Here is a 19,527-nt window from a genome sequence, read left to right as displayed (position 1 = left end):
CAAGATCCAGGACTGAAGTGTGTCGAGTGAAATCCTGAACGATCTGGTGCAGGCCACAGCACAGTGAGATGTGGATCAACTCCCGCCTGATAGCTACTTCGTGTCCACTCACTTTCATAGAAGATCAATCTACACCAGGCGCATGAAAATCGCGCATGCAGATAACGTTGGATGAAGAAGTATTATAATTATGCAAGAATTTCCTTAGATTGTGCAAATGCTCCATATTCGGACCAGGCGGATGGTAAACGATCCCTATAACGAAAGACGTATTTTCAAGTTGGATTTTACATCAGAAATACTCAGCATCAGACGGGGCAAGGAGTACAGAAAAGGGGAAGTGAAATTGAAGAAAGAGCAACACCGCCTCCTCTCCCAAATGTTCTGTCTCCCCGGACCACTTTGAAGCCAAGGAGGGTTACTTCGAAATCATGCACACTATCATGTAAGCAGGTCTCAATAACACCGATATGTTGTAAAACGATACCATGGAAAGAAATTTAGAGAAATTGCTAACAAGGTTCCTTGGATCAACGTTTAAAATAGAAAGTTTATTTTCAGTACCGTGAAGACCAGAAGATTTGGCCCTAGGAAGTGTATCGTTGGGTTTAGTTGAGCCAGCAGATGACCTGACGTAGGGATTCGCTTACTAACCTAAATAACAAGCATCGCGCCACGCGCGCACAGACATATATGCATGCATATCGCTCGATGACGGCGCTCACCCACTGTCCAAACGCTGGCGTGAGTGAAAGCGGCAGCAGTAGCGAGAGAATTTACCTTCGTGCTGCATTTCGCTTTAATGCGAACAAAGCGGCTAGAACACAGCGCACACAAAGCTAGAGCCCGTGCAGCCATGCTCAGCCAACGCCCTCTAGACTTTAACGACGCCTCTGCAAGCCTCCGTGTCGAGAGTGTGACGTCATCACAGTGAGATCTGATATAAATCGAGCTTGACTGCCTGGAATCTGATAGGCTTGCGGATTTTGTTTGCTAAGTAGCCAGACGATTGTTGTTTTCGAAAATCGTTTCCTGAAAAAAAAAGCATACTAAGCCCAAAATAATATTCGGCGATAAAAGAAGCACTTTTAATTATTTTATGCTTGTAATGTACATATTCACCTTATTCGTTCGTACTTTATGCATTTATCTTTCCATGCGGACTAATCGCGCGAACGTACGTAGACGCAACTCGTCATGCGGGCGCCCTTTTTTCATCTGCTGCAGGTTAGTTATCTTCCCTATGCCACGTACTCTCGCTCTAGCAACCCATTTTTGCATGCGGTGTCGTGCCCCAAAGACGCCATCGAGTGTTGTCAAAGGATGCTGTGTATTGCTTGCTTTCACTGGCCCAACGACCACCTTAGTTCTTTTCTCCTCGTTTTATCCGATGATGTTGAACTAAACCCAGGCCCGAACGGAAACGATGCTCTGACATCCTTGGAAACAATTTACAAAGCCATGTCTCGTATTGAATCCGCTCAGAGCACCGTACTTGCCGAGCTTGCGTTTATTTATTTATTTATTTATTTATTTATTATTACCCTCAGGGCTTACAAGAAGCATTATAGAGGGGAGGGGCATTAGAATATCAGTACATATAAAATAAATACAAGGAGAAGTGAAGAACAGTTATACCGCAAATAATATACAGCAACAACAAGTAAATAAGCACAAAAGTAACAAGGCAAAAATAAACACTTAAAAATCAAGTAACAAGAATATAAAAAACGAAAACATGGAATAATAGCAATGAAAGAAAACGATAGCAATAGGTGACAACGTGATATTGACGCAGTTTTGAAGTAGGCTTACAATTCGTTTGATAGTGCTCTGCGAAAACGGTCTGTATCAGTGATAGCGACTAGTGACGCAGGCAGGTGGTTCCACTCATGACATGTTCTCGGCAAGAACGAGTGTGAGTAGGTAACTGTGCGCTGCGCAGGTACATGAACTTTGAAGCGATGATCGATACGTGCGGAGACATAAGATGCTGGTGTAATGTACCGGGACTTGAGCTCGTGGTTATGATAGTAGATTTTATGAAAGAGCGAAAGACGAGATAATTTTCTTCGGGAAGAGAGAAGGGGAATGTCAAGAGCAAGTTTCATGTTAGTAACGCTAGAAGTACGGTGATAATTGTTAAGAATGAAGCGGACCGATCGATTTTGGACACTTTCAAGGATATTTATTAGAGTAGCATGGCCAGGGTCCCATATCGAGCATGCGTATTCGAGGTTAGGCCGGACATAAGTGACGTAGAGTTGTTGTTTTAGTTTCGGTGGAGCTAAAGAAAAGTTACGTCTGAGATAGCCTAGCATGCGGTTAGCTTTCGACGTGATGTATTCGATGTGTCTTTTCCATGAAAGATTGTTAGCAATATACACACCGAGATATTTGTAAAAAAGTACTGGGTCAAGGGGAGTATCATTAAGTATGTAGGCGGGGCAAGCTGACTGGTTACGGGAAATTCTCATTGTTTTGCATTTAGAAGTGTTTAGTTCCATTAGCCAATGCTTGCACCATGCTGCAGTGTTACTGAGATCATCCTGGAGTGTTAAAGTATCGTTAGTGCTTTCAATCTTGCGGTATATAACACAGTCGTCAGCAAATAGACAAATGGAACTTGCAATTTGGTTAGGAAGATCGTTGATATAAATTAAGAAAAGTAAGGGTGCCAAAACAGAGCCTTGAGGTACCCCTGAACCGACCGGAACTTCAGGAGAATCATTATCATTAATGCTTACATATTGTGTACGGTTAGAAAGAAACTCTCGAATCCAGTTGAAGACCAGGGGATCAATATTTAGCTGGCCGAGTTTTAGTAGGAGTAAGTGGTGGTTAACTCTATCGAAGGCTTTTGCAAAATCTAAAAATATACAGTCTACTATAAAGCCAGCGTCTAGGAAAGTATGGAGATCGCTACAAAATGTTAATAACTGCGTTTCGCATGAGAAGGACTTACGGAACCCATGTTGACTGTTATGGAAAAACTGGTTTGATTCCAAAAAGTTGACAAGATGAGAGAAAATTATGTGTTCAAATATTTTACATGGTACTGATGTCAAGGAAATAGGTCTGTAGTTGTACGGGTTATGGGTGTCGCCTGACTTGTGAAGTGGAATCACCTTTCCTTTTTTCCAGTCTCTGGGCAAGGAGCTATTGTTCAGAGATTTTGTAAAAATCAAGTTTAATATAATGGAACTATATTCGGTAGTACCTTGCAAGAATTTGTACGTAATGCTATCAATACCGCACGAAGAGGATCTTTTTAGTTTGTTAATAATAGAGCAGATACCAGATGAGTCGAGTAAAATTGGTTCCATTGGAAAGAAACTAGGTGCTATGAATGGTGGAGAGCTGCCAGAGTGAGTGGGGCAAAATGAATGGGTGAAAGCGATGTTCAGTGTAGACGCGCAATAACGGCTTGGGATTATCTCACCTAATTCATTAGTAAGGGTTATACCTTGACTATCGCGGTTTTTCACGACGTTCCAAAAGCGTCTCGGATTCGTTCTGAGTAATGATGGAAGCGTGGTGTTATAGAAATTAAATTTAGTTTCTTTTAAAGCATTGGAGTAGAGTTTTGCTGCGATGGCATAAGCGGACCACTTGTCAGTAGTTGACGATTGTTTTGCAGCACGGAAAAGTCTGCCTTTTTTGTTAGATAGTCTTTTAAGGTGTCTGGTGTACCACGGCGCGTTAGATGATTGATAAACCTTTCTTAAGGGAATGTATTTATTTATTAGATGCAATGCTTTACCTTTAAATGATGCCCACAATTCTTCGACTGATGCGTCAGTGTAAGATATACAAAAACTGTCGAGGAAGGAAGAAAGATTGGTGTTGATAGCGTCAAAGTTAGCTTTATTATAATCTCTGATAAGTTTAAAGCGCTTGTTCCTTTTAGCAGTTGGTACAGAGACAGAAAGATGTATCACGTCGTGATCACTGAGCCCTGGCAGGTGAGTTATTGTTGATACAATTTCAGGTGATGACGTTAGTATCAAATCTAGTAAGGATGATGTCGTAGAAGTAACACGTGTAGGAAGGCGGACTAGTTGCGATAAGCTGAAATCCAAGCATGTGGCTAGGAAGCTACTAGTTTCAGCGGAAGCAGGTTCTGCAAGCGGACATAAATGAGACCATTGGATTGATGCAAAATTAAAATCACCTAGAAGAAAAACTGGTATACCGGGAAATCTGGCTGAGATCTGGCTTAGACAATCGTGAATTGCCACGCAAAAAGAGCTGTTGGAGTTAGGCGGGCGGTAACAAATTCCAAAAACCATTTTTCTAAAAGCAATGGTTATACAACACCACACTAGTTCTAAATTACATGGAATGTTCAAAAGAGTGCATTCAAAACATTCATTCACGGCAATGACGACACCCCCACCCGTTGTCTCAGCGCGGTCACGACGATATACGGTGAATCTTTTCTCGCACTGAAAAAGTTCACGGGTTGAAATTTTGTCAGATAGCCAAGTTTCAGTCAGCAATATTATATCAGCATCTGTATCATTAATTAAGGCACTTAGTTTGTCTCTTTTCGGGATAAGACTTCGAATATTTGTAAAAAGCACGGAAAGCACTGACGGGGTACCACCACCCCTCGCACTGTCCTAGCTAGCGGCAGAGTAGGCACGGCCTGAGCGGGTCGCCCTCGGGGAAAGAGCATCGGTACTTGGCGAAGTGGTGTCGGAGTGAAAGGAAGGTGTCTCGCAGACGGAATTCTCGGAAGCATCATACATGTAACATTTCTTGTTTGCATATAGCCGTTTGTACCGCAGCTTAAAAGGCGTTTTTAGACCCAGGCCGAATTCCACCAGTTTTTTGCGAGCATGGCGAGTTGGTGCGGAGAAATCTTCAGTAATGCTGATGCCGGTACCCCGCAAGGCAGACCGCTTAGATAATAAGAGTTCTTTTGATTTGAAGCAAGAAAATTTAACAATGAGTGGTCGATCTTTGCCTGCTACATATCTGCCTATTCTGTGCGCACGTGCTATGTCTATCCGGTCCGCTCGAACGAACATTGAAGACTCGGTGCATCGTACTTCAGCGCGCGTCGAAATACTCAAAAAAGCTGTGGAAACAAACCCAGAAAAAGTAGCTGCATCCAAAACAAACACCGACTTGGCACAGCTTGCTTCCGACATTAAAGCACTGACAAACAAGTGCGACGACGCTGAAAACCGCTTGCGAACGCACAAACCTATTGTTCCCCGGACTTCAGGACGAACTTGGCGAAAGCTGGGACCCGTCTGAGGCCCACATTACTTCCTACTGCTCCGAACACCTAGGTATTACCATTGGTAGCCAAGATATTGAACGTGTACACCGACTAGGTCGTTTACAGTCAGATAAAAACCGCCCAATCGTAGTTAAGCTTGCACTCTTTAAAGATAAATCAAGAATTCATGTTGAAGGACAGAAACTTAAAGAAATCACATTCTCAGTTCGTTAGGACTACTCAGCTAAATTTCGGCTCGCCCGAAAGAAAGCTTTTTTCTTATGGCGAACAAACTAAGGCATTATTTAACATCCGCAGAAAAGAGATCGGCAGAAAACTATACACTTACAACGCCGAAACAGATACCGTTGTAGAGCTACATTCATAGCGGTTAACGCAAGTGCCATGCGACACTTCCCTGCCGCAGGTCCGGCTGACAGAATGCCTGCGCACAGCTAAAACTAACAAAATTTCTGTCCTTCTGACATATATAAGAAGCTACCTGCCAAAAAAAGAAATAGTTGAGGCTGTCCTCAAAGACCATAGCAATGACATCGCTTTATTTACGGAACCTTGGCTAACACCTGATATTCACGATTCAGAATTGCTTCACGGCAACCAGTCTCTTCATATCTATAGGCGAGATCGAGTAGGTCGCACGGAAGGCGGCATTGTTGCTCTTGTGAATTCAACTTTTTCATCCGTTTTACTCAAGATAAACAGCGACCGCGAAATAATGTGCATGAAAAGTTGCCTTCCCTCTTGTACCAATATACTAATTGCATGTTATCGTGCACCTGACACGAATCTTTCTCTTATTACGGACCTTGACTCTGTAGTTCAAGACTTGCAATCCCGATTTCCTTGTGCCAATCTAATACTTTGCAGTGATTTTACCAACCCGGACATCGACTGGGATGCTCTTACTGCCTCATTTCGTCAATTTAAAGATTTCCTTGAAATGGTCGTCACTTTCAAACCTTTTCCAAGCAGTAAATAAGCCAACACGAGGCTCAAATATTCTTGACCTCATTCTTGCTTCCAGTCCTGAGCTAATTCAATCCTTTTCATGTTACAGTGGGCTGAGTGATCACAATCTCTTGTTCTTTAACGTGATGATCGAAGTCTCCGCACGTCAACCGTCCATCAAATACATCCGTGAGAACAGTAAAGCTGACTTCGCGAGCATAAACTGCGACCTCGAACACTTGTTCACCACCTTTCATAGGTTCATGGCTACGAGATCCGTGAACGAAAATTGGTGTATATTTAGACACAAAATCTTATCCCTCATAGACGCTTACGTCCCACTCATCTGCATCCGCGGGGATGCCACAAAGCCATGATACTCTAACTCACTGCGTAAGCTATCACGGAAAAAGAAGCGCCTCTTCCGTAATGCCAAGAACTCCGGATCACTTGTAAAATGGGAAAAATACTTCGGCATCCTTCGCGAAAACACTAGATTATTCAGGTCATCCAAAAGATAATTCTACAGTCACGATCTTCTAGAAATATTGCGTGTTCACCCCAAAAAATCCTGCAACTCATCTTCGCCCAGTCCCTCAATACCAGTCAAATTCCGCACGACTGGAAATCAAGCAAAGGTTGTGCCAGTTTTTAAGAGTGGCGACCGTGCTGACCCCTCTAATTATCGTCCCATTTCATTAACATGCATCTCATGCAAGCTCTTCGAACATATACTCTACTCCCATATTGCGAATCACCTCGGTCACAATTTTTTCTTCTTTCCCAAACAGCATGGTTTCAGGGCAGGCTTCTCGTGCGAAACCCAACTTTTTGAGTTTACAACCGATCTTCACCTTAATTTAGATTCTTCATTCCAAACAGACGTCATCTGCTTTGATTTTTCAAAAGCATTTGACCGCGTTTCTCACCAACGTCTATTGTGTAAACTTGCGTGCTTATCACTCGACCCTCTTATCTTATCCTGGATTGGCTGCTTTTTAACTAACCGCTCACAGTTCACCGTCATCACCAGTCATGCGTCTGAAACTACTGAAGTTATCTCTGGAGTTCCCCAGGGTTCCGTTCTTGCTCCGCTTCTCTTCCTAATTTTCATCAACGACCTGCCATCTTGGATTTCGTCATCCGTCCGTCTTTTTGCGGACGACTGCGTCATTTATCGCCGCATCTCCCATAACACCGACCAGGAATCATTACAAGACGACCTAAACAAAATCCAGAAATGGTGTTCTGACTGGCTTATGCAGCTTAATATTTCGAGATGTAAATGCATGCACATCTCACATAAACGTTCCACTACCCTTCTCCCGTACTCGCTGAACTCCACGGCGCCACAATAAAAAACTCATACAAGTACCTGGGAGTCGAAATAACTAACAAGTTAACTTGGGTGCACCATATCAAGAAAGTTTGTGCTAACACTTCCAGAACATTTGGTTTCATCCGACGATCACTGACTATGTCCCCTCCATCCATCAGGCAACTATCATACGAAACATACGTTCGCTCTGAAATGGGGTATGCTCAGCCATATTCCTCAGCCATATGGAACGCTCACCAGGTTTACTTGATTCAGTTGCTCGAAGTCATTCAGAACCGGGTAGCCCGCTTCATAACTTCCCAGTACTCACCTTGGCACAGCGTTACTGACATGAAATTGTCTCTCGGACTCGAACCCCTAGCACTCCGCCGGAAACTTGCAATGCTGTGTCTTTTTCATAAATTATACTTTAACTTTCCTGCACTGCGCGCGAACTTATTACATGCTCCGTTACGCTCATCTCACCGTTTGTTTGACTCCTTTAGCATACAGTGTTTGCATGGTTCTTCCAACACCTTCAACAAATTCTTCCTCCCCATCGCCATAGAAGAATGGAACAATCTTCCCGAAGCCGTGGTCTCAGAGTCAAATGCCTCCAAATTTAGGCAGTTACTATCAGACCATTTGAATCCAAAATAACCACTTTTCCTCACGTTTCCTCTCCGACCAATCCGACTTGCTTGTGTCATCGCCTATTTTTCCTTCTCTTCTTTTTTGCCACTTTTGTTTAGCGTTTTTCACATTTACGTGTTCAGTTTTCTTTTAATCTATTGCTACTCAGTTTGAGATATTTTCGTTGTTCTGGTTACACCTGATGTTTTCTACACATTTCATTATTTATTTTTCTGTTACCTTTGTTTGCTTTTTTGAGCTGATGTATGGCACTTTCCCGTCACTGTTTCCACCCTCCCCCTTAGTAATATCCCTGAAAGGACCATTAAGTGAATAATAAATAATGATAAATGATGATGATGAATGATGTATGCAAGTGCAAATGGCCTCACTGATTTCACTTGCTCTCAGCGTCTCTATAGGGATACGCGAAAACATTTTGTTACCCCTCCAGTTGTTTTTCGTAATGTAATCAACCCCCTGGATCGCGCTGCTCGAGCATGCTAAAGTAAACGGCGCAATATCCCTAGATGCTATTGGGCATCGGGATGCGATTCAGACTATGCACGGAGTCCTAAAGCTCACCTTTATTAGTTTCCGGTGGACGCTGACCTTAGAACGGCGGGGGCGAGAGCGAGCCTCCTCAAGGATTTCAAACTAACAAAATTCACCGTGGTAAGTAGATTTTTTCGCTTTTTGCAGCTGCCACCGCGTTCATAAGTTCCATAATATCATAAGTTCATGCATAAGTTCCCAGGGATTTAGCTGAAAACCTTATCTTAATTTTTATGCTTTGCATTCTAAAGGCTTTGAGACTGCTGCAGCATATTTCATTGAGGTCATTGAACACGCGGTATTAGTGATAGTGCTACTACAATACTTTTTGGTTTTTTACGAGCTTCTTTTTTACAAACAAATACTTTTCCGAAATTTCACGCGTTGCTTATGCACACACGCATTGCCTTTGAACGGCGCGCAGTGACCGATCGAACCTCATGAGAATGAAATTTAATAAATTGCCTTACTTTGGTGGACCGAAAAAGGCATTCTTCCAATAATTATGAGTGCCACATTTTCTCACGTGTAGCTGATTGCTTTACAATGTTACCTCTTCTTGCTTGAATATTGTTTTATAGAGCGATTTCTTTATTTTTTGCAAGTTTATGAGAAGCACTTTCTTCCAAGTGACTTTGTGACCACTTATACTTACACAGGTGAGTAAAGTGGCTGACTTCTTCAAGTTCCTCTCCAGCTGAGACGACTAATGCCTGTTGCTATCCCGATAATATTTCAGAACTGCCGTGCATACCTTTCTCGTCTCACAACTGCTACCCGTGAAGGCCCTGAAAAGGAGCGGCTTCGTCTAGAGGGAGAACCACAACAGGAGGCAATAAAGCAATTCACTGAATCAATTGAAGATGAGAATAAAAAAATTCCATGGGCACTTTTGAAGAATTCGCTATCACTCTGACATGTTTCCAAGTGACCACTTTCTGGAGAAAACTCGTTACAACAAAGAACTTGTTTTAAACATTGCGTCTCAAAATGTTGCGACTGTATATTTTTGGGTAACCGTGTCAGCTGACTTGTTCGTCAAAGTGTTTGCTGGTGACGTGCAGCTCGACAAGCTTGGTACCCTCGTTCTCCCGTTTAGTGTGTGTGATCTTAGCGATCTCGACAATGTCTTTAGTGCAGTGCAAAGTTTGGCAAGCAACTTCTCTAGCTGCGAAAATGGCTTGCAGATTGTCCTTAAAGAGAGAGTGGTAGTACTTGATGAATTATTGTCACAAAGGCTCCCACAAGAGTGGCATGTGGAACTTGTTAAGTTCCTATAACAACAGGTGCATATTTTAGCGGGCTGAACTTCACGGAACTCTGAAGACTTGCTAGTATTTGGTAGACTTATGTTCACCATATCTCCACAGGCATAGACCTTTCTTAGGAGCATGTCAAAGCTGAAACTTACTCATCCAGACATGATAAGACGTATCTATGGGTTATACCACGTAAATACCTGCATTGAACAAGGTGCTTTATTTCTCTCCCATGGTGAGCAAAAGCACAACAACGTAAAAGTGGGAGCCAAGGTTTCGACAGGTTCACATGTGTTTTGCAAGGTTACATATGCTTTCCTTGGCACAGTATATCTAGGTAAGGTTCTTCTAAAGGGGAGAGGGGGTAAGGAGAGTGCGTCAGGCAACGACGGAAGGTGTGTTAGCGGCGAAGGTGTAGAATTGAGAATAACGGGGTTCTTTGCACATGGCCGGTGACACGGCCATGTGTGTGTCATCCGGCATGTAAACGGCCGTGTTCACAGCACCCCTCTATTATCTGCTTCGCTGTAGCTCAGTGGGCTATCGTTTCTCTGAAAGATATACTAAAAGGAGCGGCAGAAAATGGTCATCGTGAAAAAAAATACACTGAAATAGAATAATTATTTAAACAAAGGAAAAGAAGGAAAGGGAGTAAAAAAGCCCTAAGCAACCAAATTGACATATCTAAGTGTTGTTGCCTATAGCTGCAAAATTAGCATAGCGAACAGATTCTATAGCTCCCTTTGAAACGCTTATGCCTATTGGTCGCAATGCTTGAATTTATGGATAAGGTATGATTCTGTGCATTTTTTTTCTTGTTCAGAACGGAAATTTGACTGTAGGATGTAGAGCGTGAGTTCATGAAAGTTATGTCTTGCTTGGTTGAAATGCTCGGCAACGGCTTCGGGAAGCTTTTAAGCAGAGTCTGCGAGATTTCCGTTTAATCTGACGTTCATTCATTGTCCGGTTTCCCCGATATACAGTTTCTTACAGAAGGAACATTCAAGCATATAAATGACATGCGAACTTGTACAAGCAAAGATGGTTTTGCAGTAATGTAATATCAGCTACCTAACTCTCCAGCCGCTTCAAAACGAGGGCCGTAGTCCACAACACGCGTCAACTGCAATGATTGCACAGGAGGAAACTTACGTGATTGGGCATAGACGGCCTAGACTAAGCGTAAGTTGATTCACAATACATTGAGATATCGTAGCTGCCGATGTAAGAAAGAAAATCTACGATAGGGCGGTAGCAATGTTGCGGACTTAATTATTCCGACCTGCGCCGCTCGTGCTGTAGCCGGTAAGCGATAGAACGTGTGCTGGCAGCCGATAGGCTATAAGAGATAACTGATAGCCAAAGATTACTGGTGCCTTTATCTTATGTGCCGCGCTCAGATTGGTCATCTCAAATTGTATTGAGCAGCTTTAGTGGGTAATTGTATTGGGCGTGCGCTGCTGAGGAAAGCAGTAACATAGCTACTGTGCTGCGAAGTTGTGTGTTTTGCTGACAGGATTTGTTTCTCTATCCAAGCAATAGCATGAGGTTTAATAATATTCAAGACACTCTATAGCGCAGCAGAAAACAGAAATGTGCTGTCCATTGATGACAACCGTGCAATTCCTGGTTGATGTGCGTTGAGCACGTCTATCAGTTTTTCTTTATAAATTTAAGCTTGCCCATGCTGACAGGGCTGCAAAGGAATGTTTCTGCAAAGGTTTTTGAGGCTATGCTTTTTCATGCAAGATCAAAGAATAGCGAGCACTTCAACGTGTCGAAATACCAAAACCTATTGTTCTTGGAGATTTCACTGTCGTCTTGGGTGCTGTTAGCTTCAACCTTTTATTGTATTGCTGATTGTTTCGATTCAGCACTAATCGCAGCGCCGTAGTGCCTGTGCCTACTGTATTGCACATCTTGCAGGTTAAGGTTTGAGCGAACGCATGCGTACGATGGACAGCAATCGTGCTTACGATACGAAATGGGTCATCGCTGGAATTACATGTGAAAAAATGAATGGATATGAAATCGCCTACCGTCGTTAATATGAAAACCCCGCCGTTTGTTTGAAAACGCGTGATGCCGTGAAATAAAATACACCTCTAAACTGTCGAGTTGGTTTGTCGCACTCGATTCTAATGGACTGCAAAGATCCATGTCACCATGAAGCTTCGTGTAAAGGGCTGTACACACGGGCGGAAATCCAGGCTGTCGGCGCGGGGAGTACGCATCACGTTTCATGACAGCGACGTCAGGGTTTTGTGAAATGGCATGCCACCGCACGTATCCCTGGCGAAAGGGGAACTCTGGCCCGGGTGGAACTAACAGTCCCTGCTTGGTGGGGAAGCAGTGGAATTTCGTGCTAGTGTCTGGGAAGCTTAACCGAGCTGCTGCTCCTGAGGTCGGCACTCGTATCGCAATCACTTCGTTGTTGTGGTTGGTAGCCCTATTCATTTTGTATTTTTTTTAAGGTGCACTGATGCTACCCCTCTGCTGGTATGCTGACTGCACCTCATTGTTTCTTTCTGTAACAACTAAAATCAATCCATCATAAGTCACATTTGCGAAGGCGCATTGTACTTGCAGCACGGCGATGGCCAAATTAGGCAAAGGTGAATTTTTTTTTGCTCATCGAACAATTACCGTGCCTTTGGTATACCATACCTGAAGCGTACAACCAGGTGAATTTGAAGCAATTATGAGTGGTGTCGAGAGTAGAAGCCTTTGCCATCTCATCTCTCTCCCCGGCTGCCTCACCCATGTAAGTGGGACGTCTGCGGGGACTTTTTGCGGATGCTGACGTCATTCGACGCCACCCATATACCCCTCGAAAACATCTCTCGTGTGAATACCCATATATAGTTTGGCAGGGTAACGTAATAAAGTGGCATGTGATCCAAAGTATATAATGTAACATGACTACAGTCTTTCATTGGTCCAAACCTTCAACGTGACATTCGGGGTAAAAAAGCACTACATCGAAAGGATACCACCTCATGTCATTATACTTACGCGTGTTTGCCAGAGACGTATAATATTCCCCTATTTAGAAGTCGCTATTTATGTAGCAATGCACTAAAAATGTGTGCTTATGGTATTTAGGTACGTGCAAATTTGTCACATGAACTTACTGACGCTTCAATTGCCTCCAGTAAGTCGGCGATGTGCCCGATGGCACAGGAAAATCAATTAGTAGCCCAGTCCCGGGAACTTTGACACTTGTCTTTGACACTTGTCTTTGACACTTGTGTTTGACACTTGGCTTGTCTTGTTCCTGATTCAGTACCGTTCCACGGTGCAGTCACTATAGTGTTGTCTATTTTCTGTGTAATCGCTCGCGGGTGGCCATTGCGAAAAAATTTGTTCTTGCTGCACTTAATGTTTCGAACGCAGATGTTCAGTACTTTGTAATAGGTTGTAGGAAAGACGTATTATCGCTAGTCATTCGCTTACGCTGGGGATCGTCACGAAACGTGCAGCGTCGCACTTTCGTGTGTTGTTGATGTAATCACGGTAACCACGCTACGGCGCACTGATTCAAGGCTGCGCCTATTCACTTGCTCTTGATACGTCGGTAATAGAGTGGTCACAAATCATTCATTTTCACACACACACACACACACACATATATATATATATATATATATATATATATATATATATATATATATATATATATATATATATATATATATATGTATGCGAATTCACATCCTGAATCTCCTGGCACCACGAGGAGACTAGCGTCTCTCGGATGAGCCATGCGAGAAGCGGATCCAGTCAAACACGTTCAGGAGACGTGTGTCTTGTGCGCATTAAGTCGCACAAACGCACACAAACGCATCATAAAAGCCATATAGCGCCTTGGGAAAACTTTAATACAGAAAGATGCCATCAAAACATATTTTCCAGACGAAAGATAAGTTGAGACGATAAGATATAACATACGTCAAAATTACGGAATATATAAGAATTTGTAAGCACTACTTATGACAAGAATTATTAGCATGAAGCAATGTAAATCCATAACGGAATAGTTTAACGATTGTGAAAGTAACTCGAGTATCGACACGTGAAAATTCGCCTTTGAGCGCGATCACAATCGGCACACTGATCGTGACTGCTTCTCGGTTGGATTTTTTTCTGTATTTTGGCGGTCGAGAGTGGGGTTGGGCCCTTACACGGGTGCGGCCTTTACATTGATTTATACGATAAGAATCTTCCCTCGGGGTTTTTATTGTGCGCCTCTGTCACCAATACTGCTTCAAATTTCCGGTGGAGGTGCTTCGTTTTTTTCCCTTTGAGTCAGAGTGTAAACTATGCTGCGCATGACTATTGATTTCGATTTCGAGTGAATGCAGGTTGGCCACATTTTGGATACTAAGTGAATTACATATATTTATGACCTCTGCATGCAAGTGGCGATGTTTCCATCCCTAATGTTGTAAAATAGTAGAAGACTTTTTTTCATGAGTTGTTAGGATTGCCTACTAGAATGAGAAGGAATACTGAAACACATATGATTCACGTGCATTTCACAGAGCGTTGATGAAAGACTCTGCCGAAGAGATCACTGAAGTATGCAGGCCTTTTAAAGGTCAAACAATCGTGCAAAGCAATCAATTTAAAACGAGGTGAACATACAGCAACATATTCATTGGCTAAGCATAGGCTATCCATGCCGTTCAAAACAATTGTTAGTATGCTACCTGCTCCTTAAAAAAATATAACAAGCTTTGTCCGGGGTATATAATTAGGTGCATAGTATCTGTGCGTGGTGATCACAGTGAACATTTAAAAAAATGTTGAAGTGAGAAAATATGGAGGAGGACAGCCGCCGCTGGTGCTTCTAATGCTCCTTGTCCAGCTATTGTCAAGATTTGAAAAAATAAAGCGAAAGTATAAATTAAAAGTCGTGAACGTCCGCGCCAGCAATAATACAGTAAGGTTTTAGCTAGAAATAAATTGTAAGGGAAAAGGTAGAGCCAACTCAAAATAAACCTCAAATGAATGATGTCGGTAGTGACACCTTATGGGGTGGGGGGGGGCTCCCCTCCCCCCCCGCCGTAGTCGGCGCCTACGGGCTGCGATGTTTACAGTAGCCTATGTTGATCGCAAAATGTGTATTTTCAATAAGCCCAAGGAATGGATCAGGGCACTTTAACCACTGAGCATTGAATACAGTCAGAGTCAATCTACTGGATGAAAGCGTAGAATGGGCTTCATTAACAAAATGCATGCACTTGCTCGTTCACTGGACCTACTCTGTACCCACTCCCTCTGACCGCCGCTGCAGTTCTCGTTACGTGAATATCTCTGCAGTAGTGGAGAAGACAAGCCCTAAAGCAACATCGGCCTCCTCATCTGTGCGTTCCGCATAAATATTCTCGGATCTATGGCAGCCCTCAAATCGGCGGTCACTTAGACCTGGAATTTCTCACCCAAAGACTTTGTCTGATATCTGAACTTTTATGCTCCTGCATATGTTGTAGATGTGCATGATCTAGCTTGGACAAACAGTTGGATATAAACCTTCAGTGAAAAAATACACACAACTATGAGCGATCGCTAATGGACAACGGTCCTGTAGTTTATGTCACTATAGCAGTATCTGCATAGAGTTGCATGCTGTTATTTAATTTGTTTCCCTTATTATTATTTGTGCCATCCCACGCAAAGCAATGCAAGAGTCCGACAGTGATGATGAAAAAAGATGTCCTGACATATAGAAGAAGATTACATCCCATTTTTGAGATGTAATGTCGAGTGTCGAGTGTAATGTCGAGAGTATGTCGAGTGCTTTCACCCTCATTAAACAGTTGAAGTAGCGCCCGTAGTGTCGTCGTCTTTCTTGGGTGTGTTGTTTTTTGGCGCAAAATCTTTTCAGTATGCAAGATCACCAACTAGCCCAGCACTTAACTCTTCTAAAGTAACTTAAACAAGTTAAGTAATATGAAGACAGACATCATTACATTGCTTTCAATAATTTAAAGGTAACTCCATAGTGTGGTTTCGTTTAATGGTGTGGAGTTGCGTCCCAGTGTCGAGAATGGCTAGAGAGAACGGTCCCATTTGAACAGAGAAAAATTCCACCGTTGCAGCACCAAAGCTTTAAAAAATTTAATTATGGGGTTTTACGTGCCAAAACCACTTTCTGATTACGAGGCACGCCGTAGTGGAGGACTCCGGAAATTTGAACCACCTGGGGTTCTTTAACGTGCACCTAAATCTAAGTACACGGGTGTTTTCGCATTTCGCCCCCATCGAAATGCGGCCGCCGTGGCCGGCATTCGATCCCGCGACCTTGTGCTCAGCAACCCAACACCATAGCCACTGAGCAACCACGGCGGGTACCAAAGATTTAGCGGAACATTGTCATTTACTTCCTCCTTTTGTAAACAATTTACTGTTGATGCTGCAGACATTCTATGTTCATTTGGAAGAAAGGGCGTTCCAGTCTGTTGCTTCTCTGTGAAAAAATGAAGCACAAAATGCATTAGCAGTGGCACGTGGGCGAGAAATTTGTAACGCATGACTAGTGCGATGAGATATCGGAGCTGGAGGGATAATGTAAGGAGAGCGATGAAGTAGCGAGTGAAACAACTTGTGAAATAGGAAGGGTTTCAATGCGTCGTTGACAAGACAAAGGTGATAAGTTGCACTCGGCCTTGAAGGATGAAGCACGGATTTCATATGAATACGAAGCAAGAATGAATCTGGCAGTACGATTTTGAACGGATTCTAACATATTTGTGAGACCTACTTCAGATGGGTTCCGAATGGGAGATACGTAGTCTAACTGAGCCCTGACTACTGATTTATCAGCTAATAGTTTTACGTGTATCGGATCGTTGCATAAATGACGCTTTAAGAAACCCAAAGTTCTGTCACCTGATGAACTGACTTTAGCAATGTGCCAGTTCCAAGCCATATTGTTAGTTAATGTAACTCCATGGCATTTATAAGTAGTTACTGATTCAATCGGAACGTTAGCTACGTTATAAGTGAAATGAAGGAGATTTTGACGACGAGTGAAGGAAATGAAGCAGGGTTTAGGGACATCAGCCAGTCATCACACCATTGTGGTATGTGGTCGAGGTCTTGTAGAATGATGCGGTCAGATTGGCCAGTAACGGTTTGGTAACTAACGCAGTCGTCCTATTGTATGAACACATAAAAATGTGTTTATGCAATAAACGCGTTCGTTTCAAGCGGGGTGTATTCTAGTATACTTCTTGATACTTACAATACCTTACTTCACAAATACAGTAATACGATGTTCGAATGTTGGCATATGGGTTTCGCACTCATTCTTACACAAATGGCTTTTCCGCCATATTTTTTCAGCTATATCGGAAAAATAAAATGAAGCATTCAATTTTCCATCTTCTATTTGGAGTTCCATCTCTCCCAGACCTTCCAAGGAAAGCGCTAGTACATAGCCCTGAAAGTTTCCTGTGTTTCAGTAAAAGAGCGGTGTATGTATACATTAGAGAGTAGCCACTACCCTCACAACTTGTCTCGTGTTCACAGCACCCCTGTGACACACTTTTCGCATAGGCACTTTACACTTTCCCATGACGCTAATGGATGCTCACATTGCGATTCCTACACAAATTGCGTGCATGTTAGGTGGTGTATATCTCCAATAAAAGAGGCAGTAGTGCTGCGCTGTTCGTTTGTTGTTGTTGTTGTTGTGATACTTGTTCCCAACCTGTATCTTTCCCTGCTGCGTCCAGGTTCAACCAGTACTTCCGCCAGTGTCTCTGTTGTTGCTGCACCCTGCTGCCGGACGCGCCAGCTGCGCGAAGCCTTTCCGGGACGGCCCGCTCCAGCCAGAACAACTGCAGCAATCTGCGGGGCCGCATAGCGCTTCGCGCCAAGATCAGAACGGATCTGCAAGAAAGGAACCAGACGCCACTGGCGGCTACCGTGCGAAAACCCGCTGGCCAGGAAGTCCTGACGCCCGTCCGCAGGACACTACATTTCGCCGAGCACACAGCATGAAGTGTACGGGTGCAGTGGTGCAACGAATCAATACCGTCTGCGGAGTCGAAGTGACAGTGGTGTTTACTTTAAGAACTAAACGTCTGTTGACTCTTCCATTTCCACGGGAAGTGTAATGTTTCTCTCCTCTTAAGCGGAGACTTTCACCATACTCGAAATGAAGTTGCCTTTTGCGATTACAGCACGGCGACTTGAGAACTACTGTGAAGTGAAAATGTGCCCTCGAACACATATGTACTATGTACATAAATCTAGGGGGAGGTGCTCCAAATGGGTGTCTTGTAACGCTCTTCTCTACTGCGCTTGTTCATCCTCTCATTCGCAGTTGCAGGAGTCCCCGCGTTAAAACTTCAAAGTTTCTATTTATTTCCCTTTTAGGTCTTATGTAGGGCTGATGCCAAAAACCGCTCAAAATAGACATACCTTGCGGAAAAATTGTTTAAAAAAAACGTAAGTCGTTCACTTGGGGTCCAACAGTAGTAGTCTCATTAGAAACTCCATGCTGAGCACATTGCTTCGATATCTGCATCGCACACAACTAGTAGATAGAAATCAATTCGCTGTGCTGAATGCAGTGAGCTTCTAGGGGGGGGGGGGGGGGGGGAGGGCGAATGATCCGTGCACTTATGGAAGCCTCGTACTGGTGAGCAAGAGATCCTGCGTTCGAGTCCACTCAGCCCAATTTTCCAAATCTGATAATAACATCAGGAGACATTGGTGCGGATGTTTTAACGCTGCAGAGGTCCGGAAGCCACATTACTGACTTGAAATAAAAATTAATATTGTTACTATAAAATAATTTAGGGACCGCACATACGTATTTTCGTAACTGCCAGAACTTTATTAGCTTTGCTCAATTGACGGATTGACTATGGTGACTGTACGAGCGAGCAATTTCGCTGTGACTGGCCGAAAAGAGCCCACGTTGGGAAGCCGTGTTTGCTGTTATGCCTGTGTCCGAACTTCGAATACGGAATTGGGAATGAATCCTGTTCGCCTCACTGTGTTGAATTCACTGTGGTGATACGTCGTTCATGTATGTGATATGGCGTTATAAAATAATTATTCAGAGTTCGTGAGTGTTTGTAAATGTTTTACTACACATGCGTGGCAGCTAATGACTTACTTTTGCGTGTGAATCATCGCATACGATGAAATGTTTTGTCACGTCATAATAAAGGTTGTGCTGTGTGTCTCGAACATCACCCTCATAATATTTGTTTCGTTTTTTTTACCCAGCATGTTTTACCCACCAATTGTTAATGCATTTGGGAGAGAGCTGTACTAAATTTCATTATGCTCTTTGTACGTTATGCCAGTTATCAATTAATTGAATTTGACCACTGCGGTAGTTGCGCATAATAGACTGTATCCTGCATGCTAAATTAAGCGATATGCCACTGTACAACTCCGGTATTTTTAGTTGTGCAGCCACAAGTAAAGTTCAATGTTTCACTGACTGCAAACGAAGAAGAAGAAAAAATAGGGCTTTTAAAGCCATAACGATCTAGAATGGACATACAGCCGAGCGACGCTCATTATGTGCACTC

The 19,527-nt window shown here is 43.1% G+C and overlaps 1 protein-coding gene across 1 annotated transcript in view; it reads left to right on the top strand.

Annotated features, from left to right (window-relative positions):
- Nucleotides 1-18,546, top strand: part of LOC126516663 (tachykinin-like peptides receptor 86C) — an 89,449-nt gene extending 70,903 nt beyond the window's left edge. The window contains exon 3 of the mRNA XM_072285861.1: nucleotides 17,710-18,546. Coding sequence (XP_072141962.1) covers nucleotides 17,710-17,977 — 268 coding nt within the window. The 3' untranslated portion in view covers nucleotides 17,978-18,546. The remainder of the gene's footprint in view (nucleotides 1-17,709) is intronic.
- Nucleotides 18,547-19,527: the final 981 nt, after the last annotated feature.

The sequence above is a fragment of the Dermacentor andersoni genome, chromosome 1, assembly GCF_023375885.2.
Source record: "Dermacentor andersoni chromosome 1, qqDerAnde1_hic_scaffold, whole genome shotgun sequence".
In the NCBI taxonomy this organism is placed as follows: domain Eukaryota; kingdom Metazoa; phylum Arthropoda; class Arachnida; order Ixodida; family Ixodidae; genus Dermacentor; species Dermacentor andersoni.
This window is presented reverse-complemented; position numbering and strand designations above follow the sequence as displayed.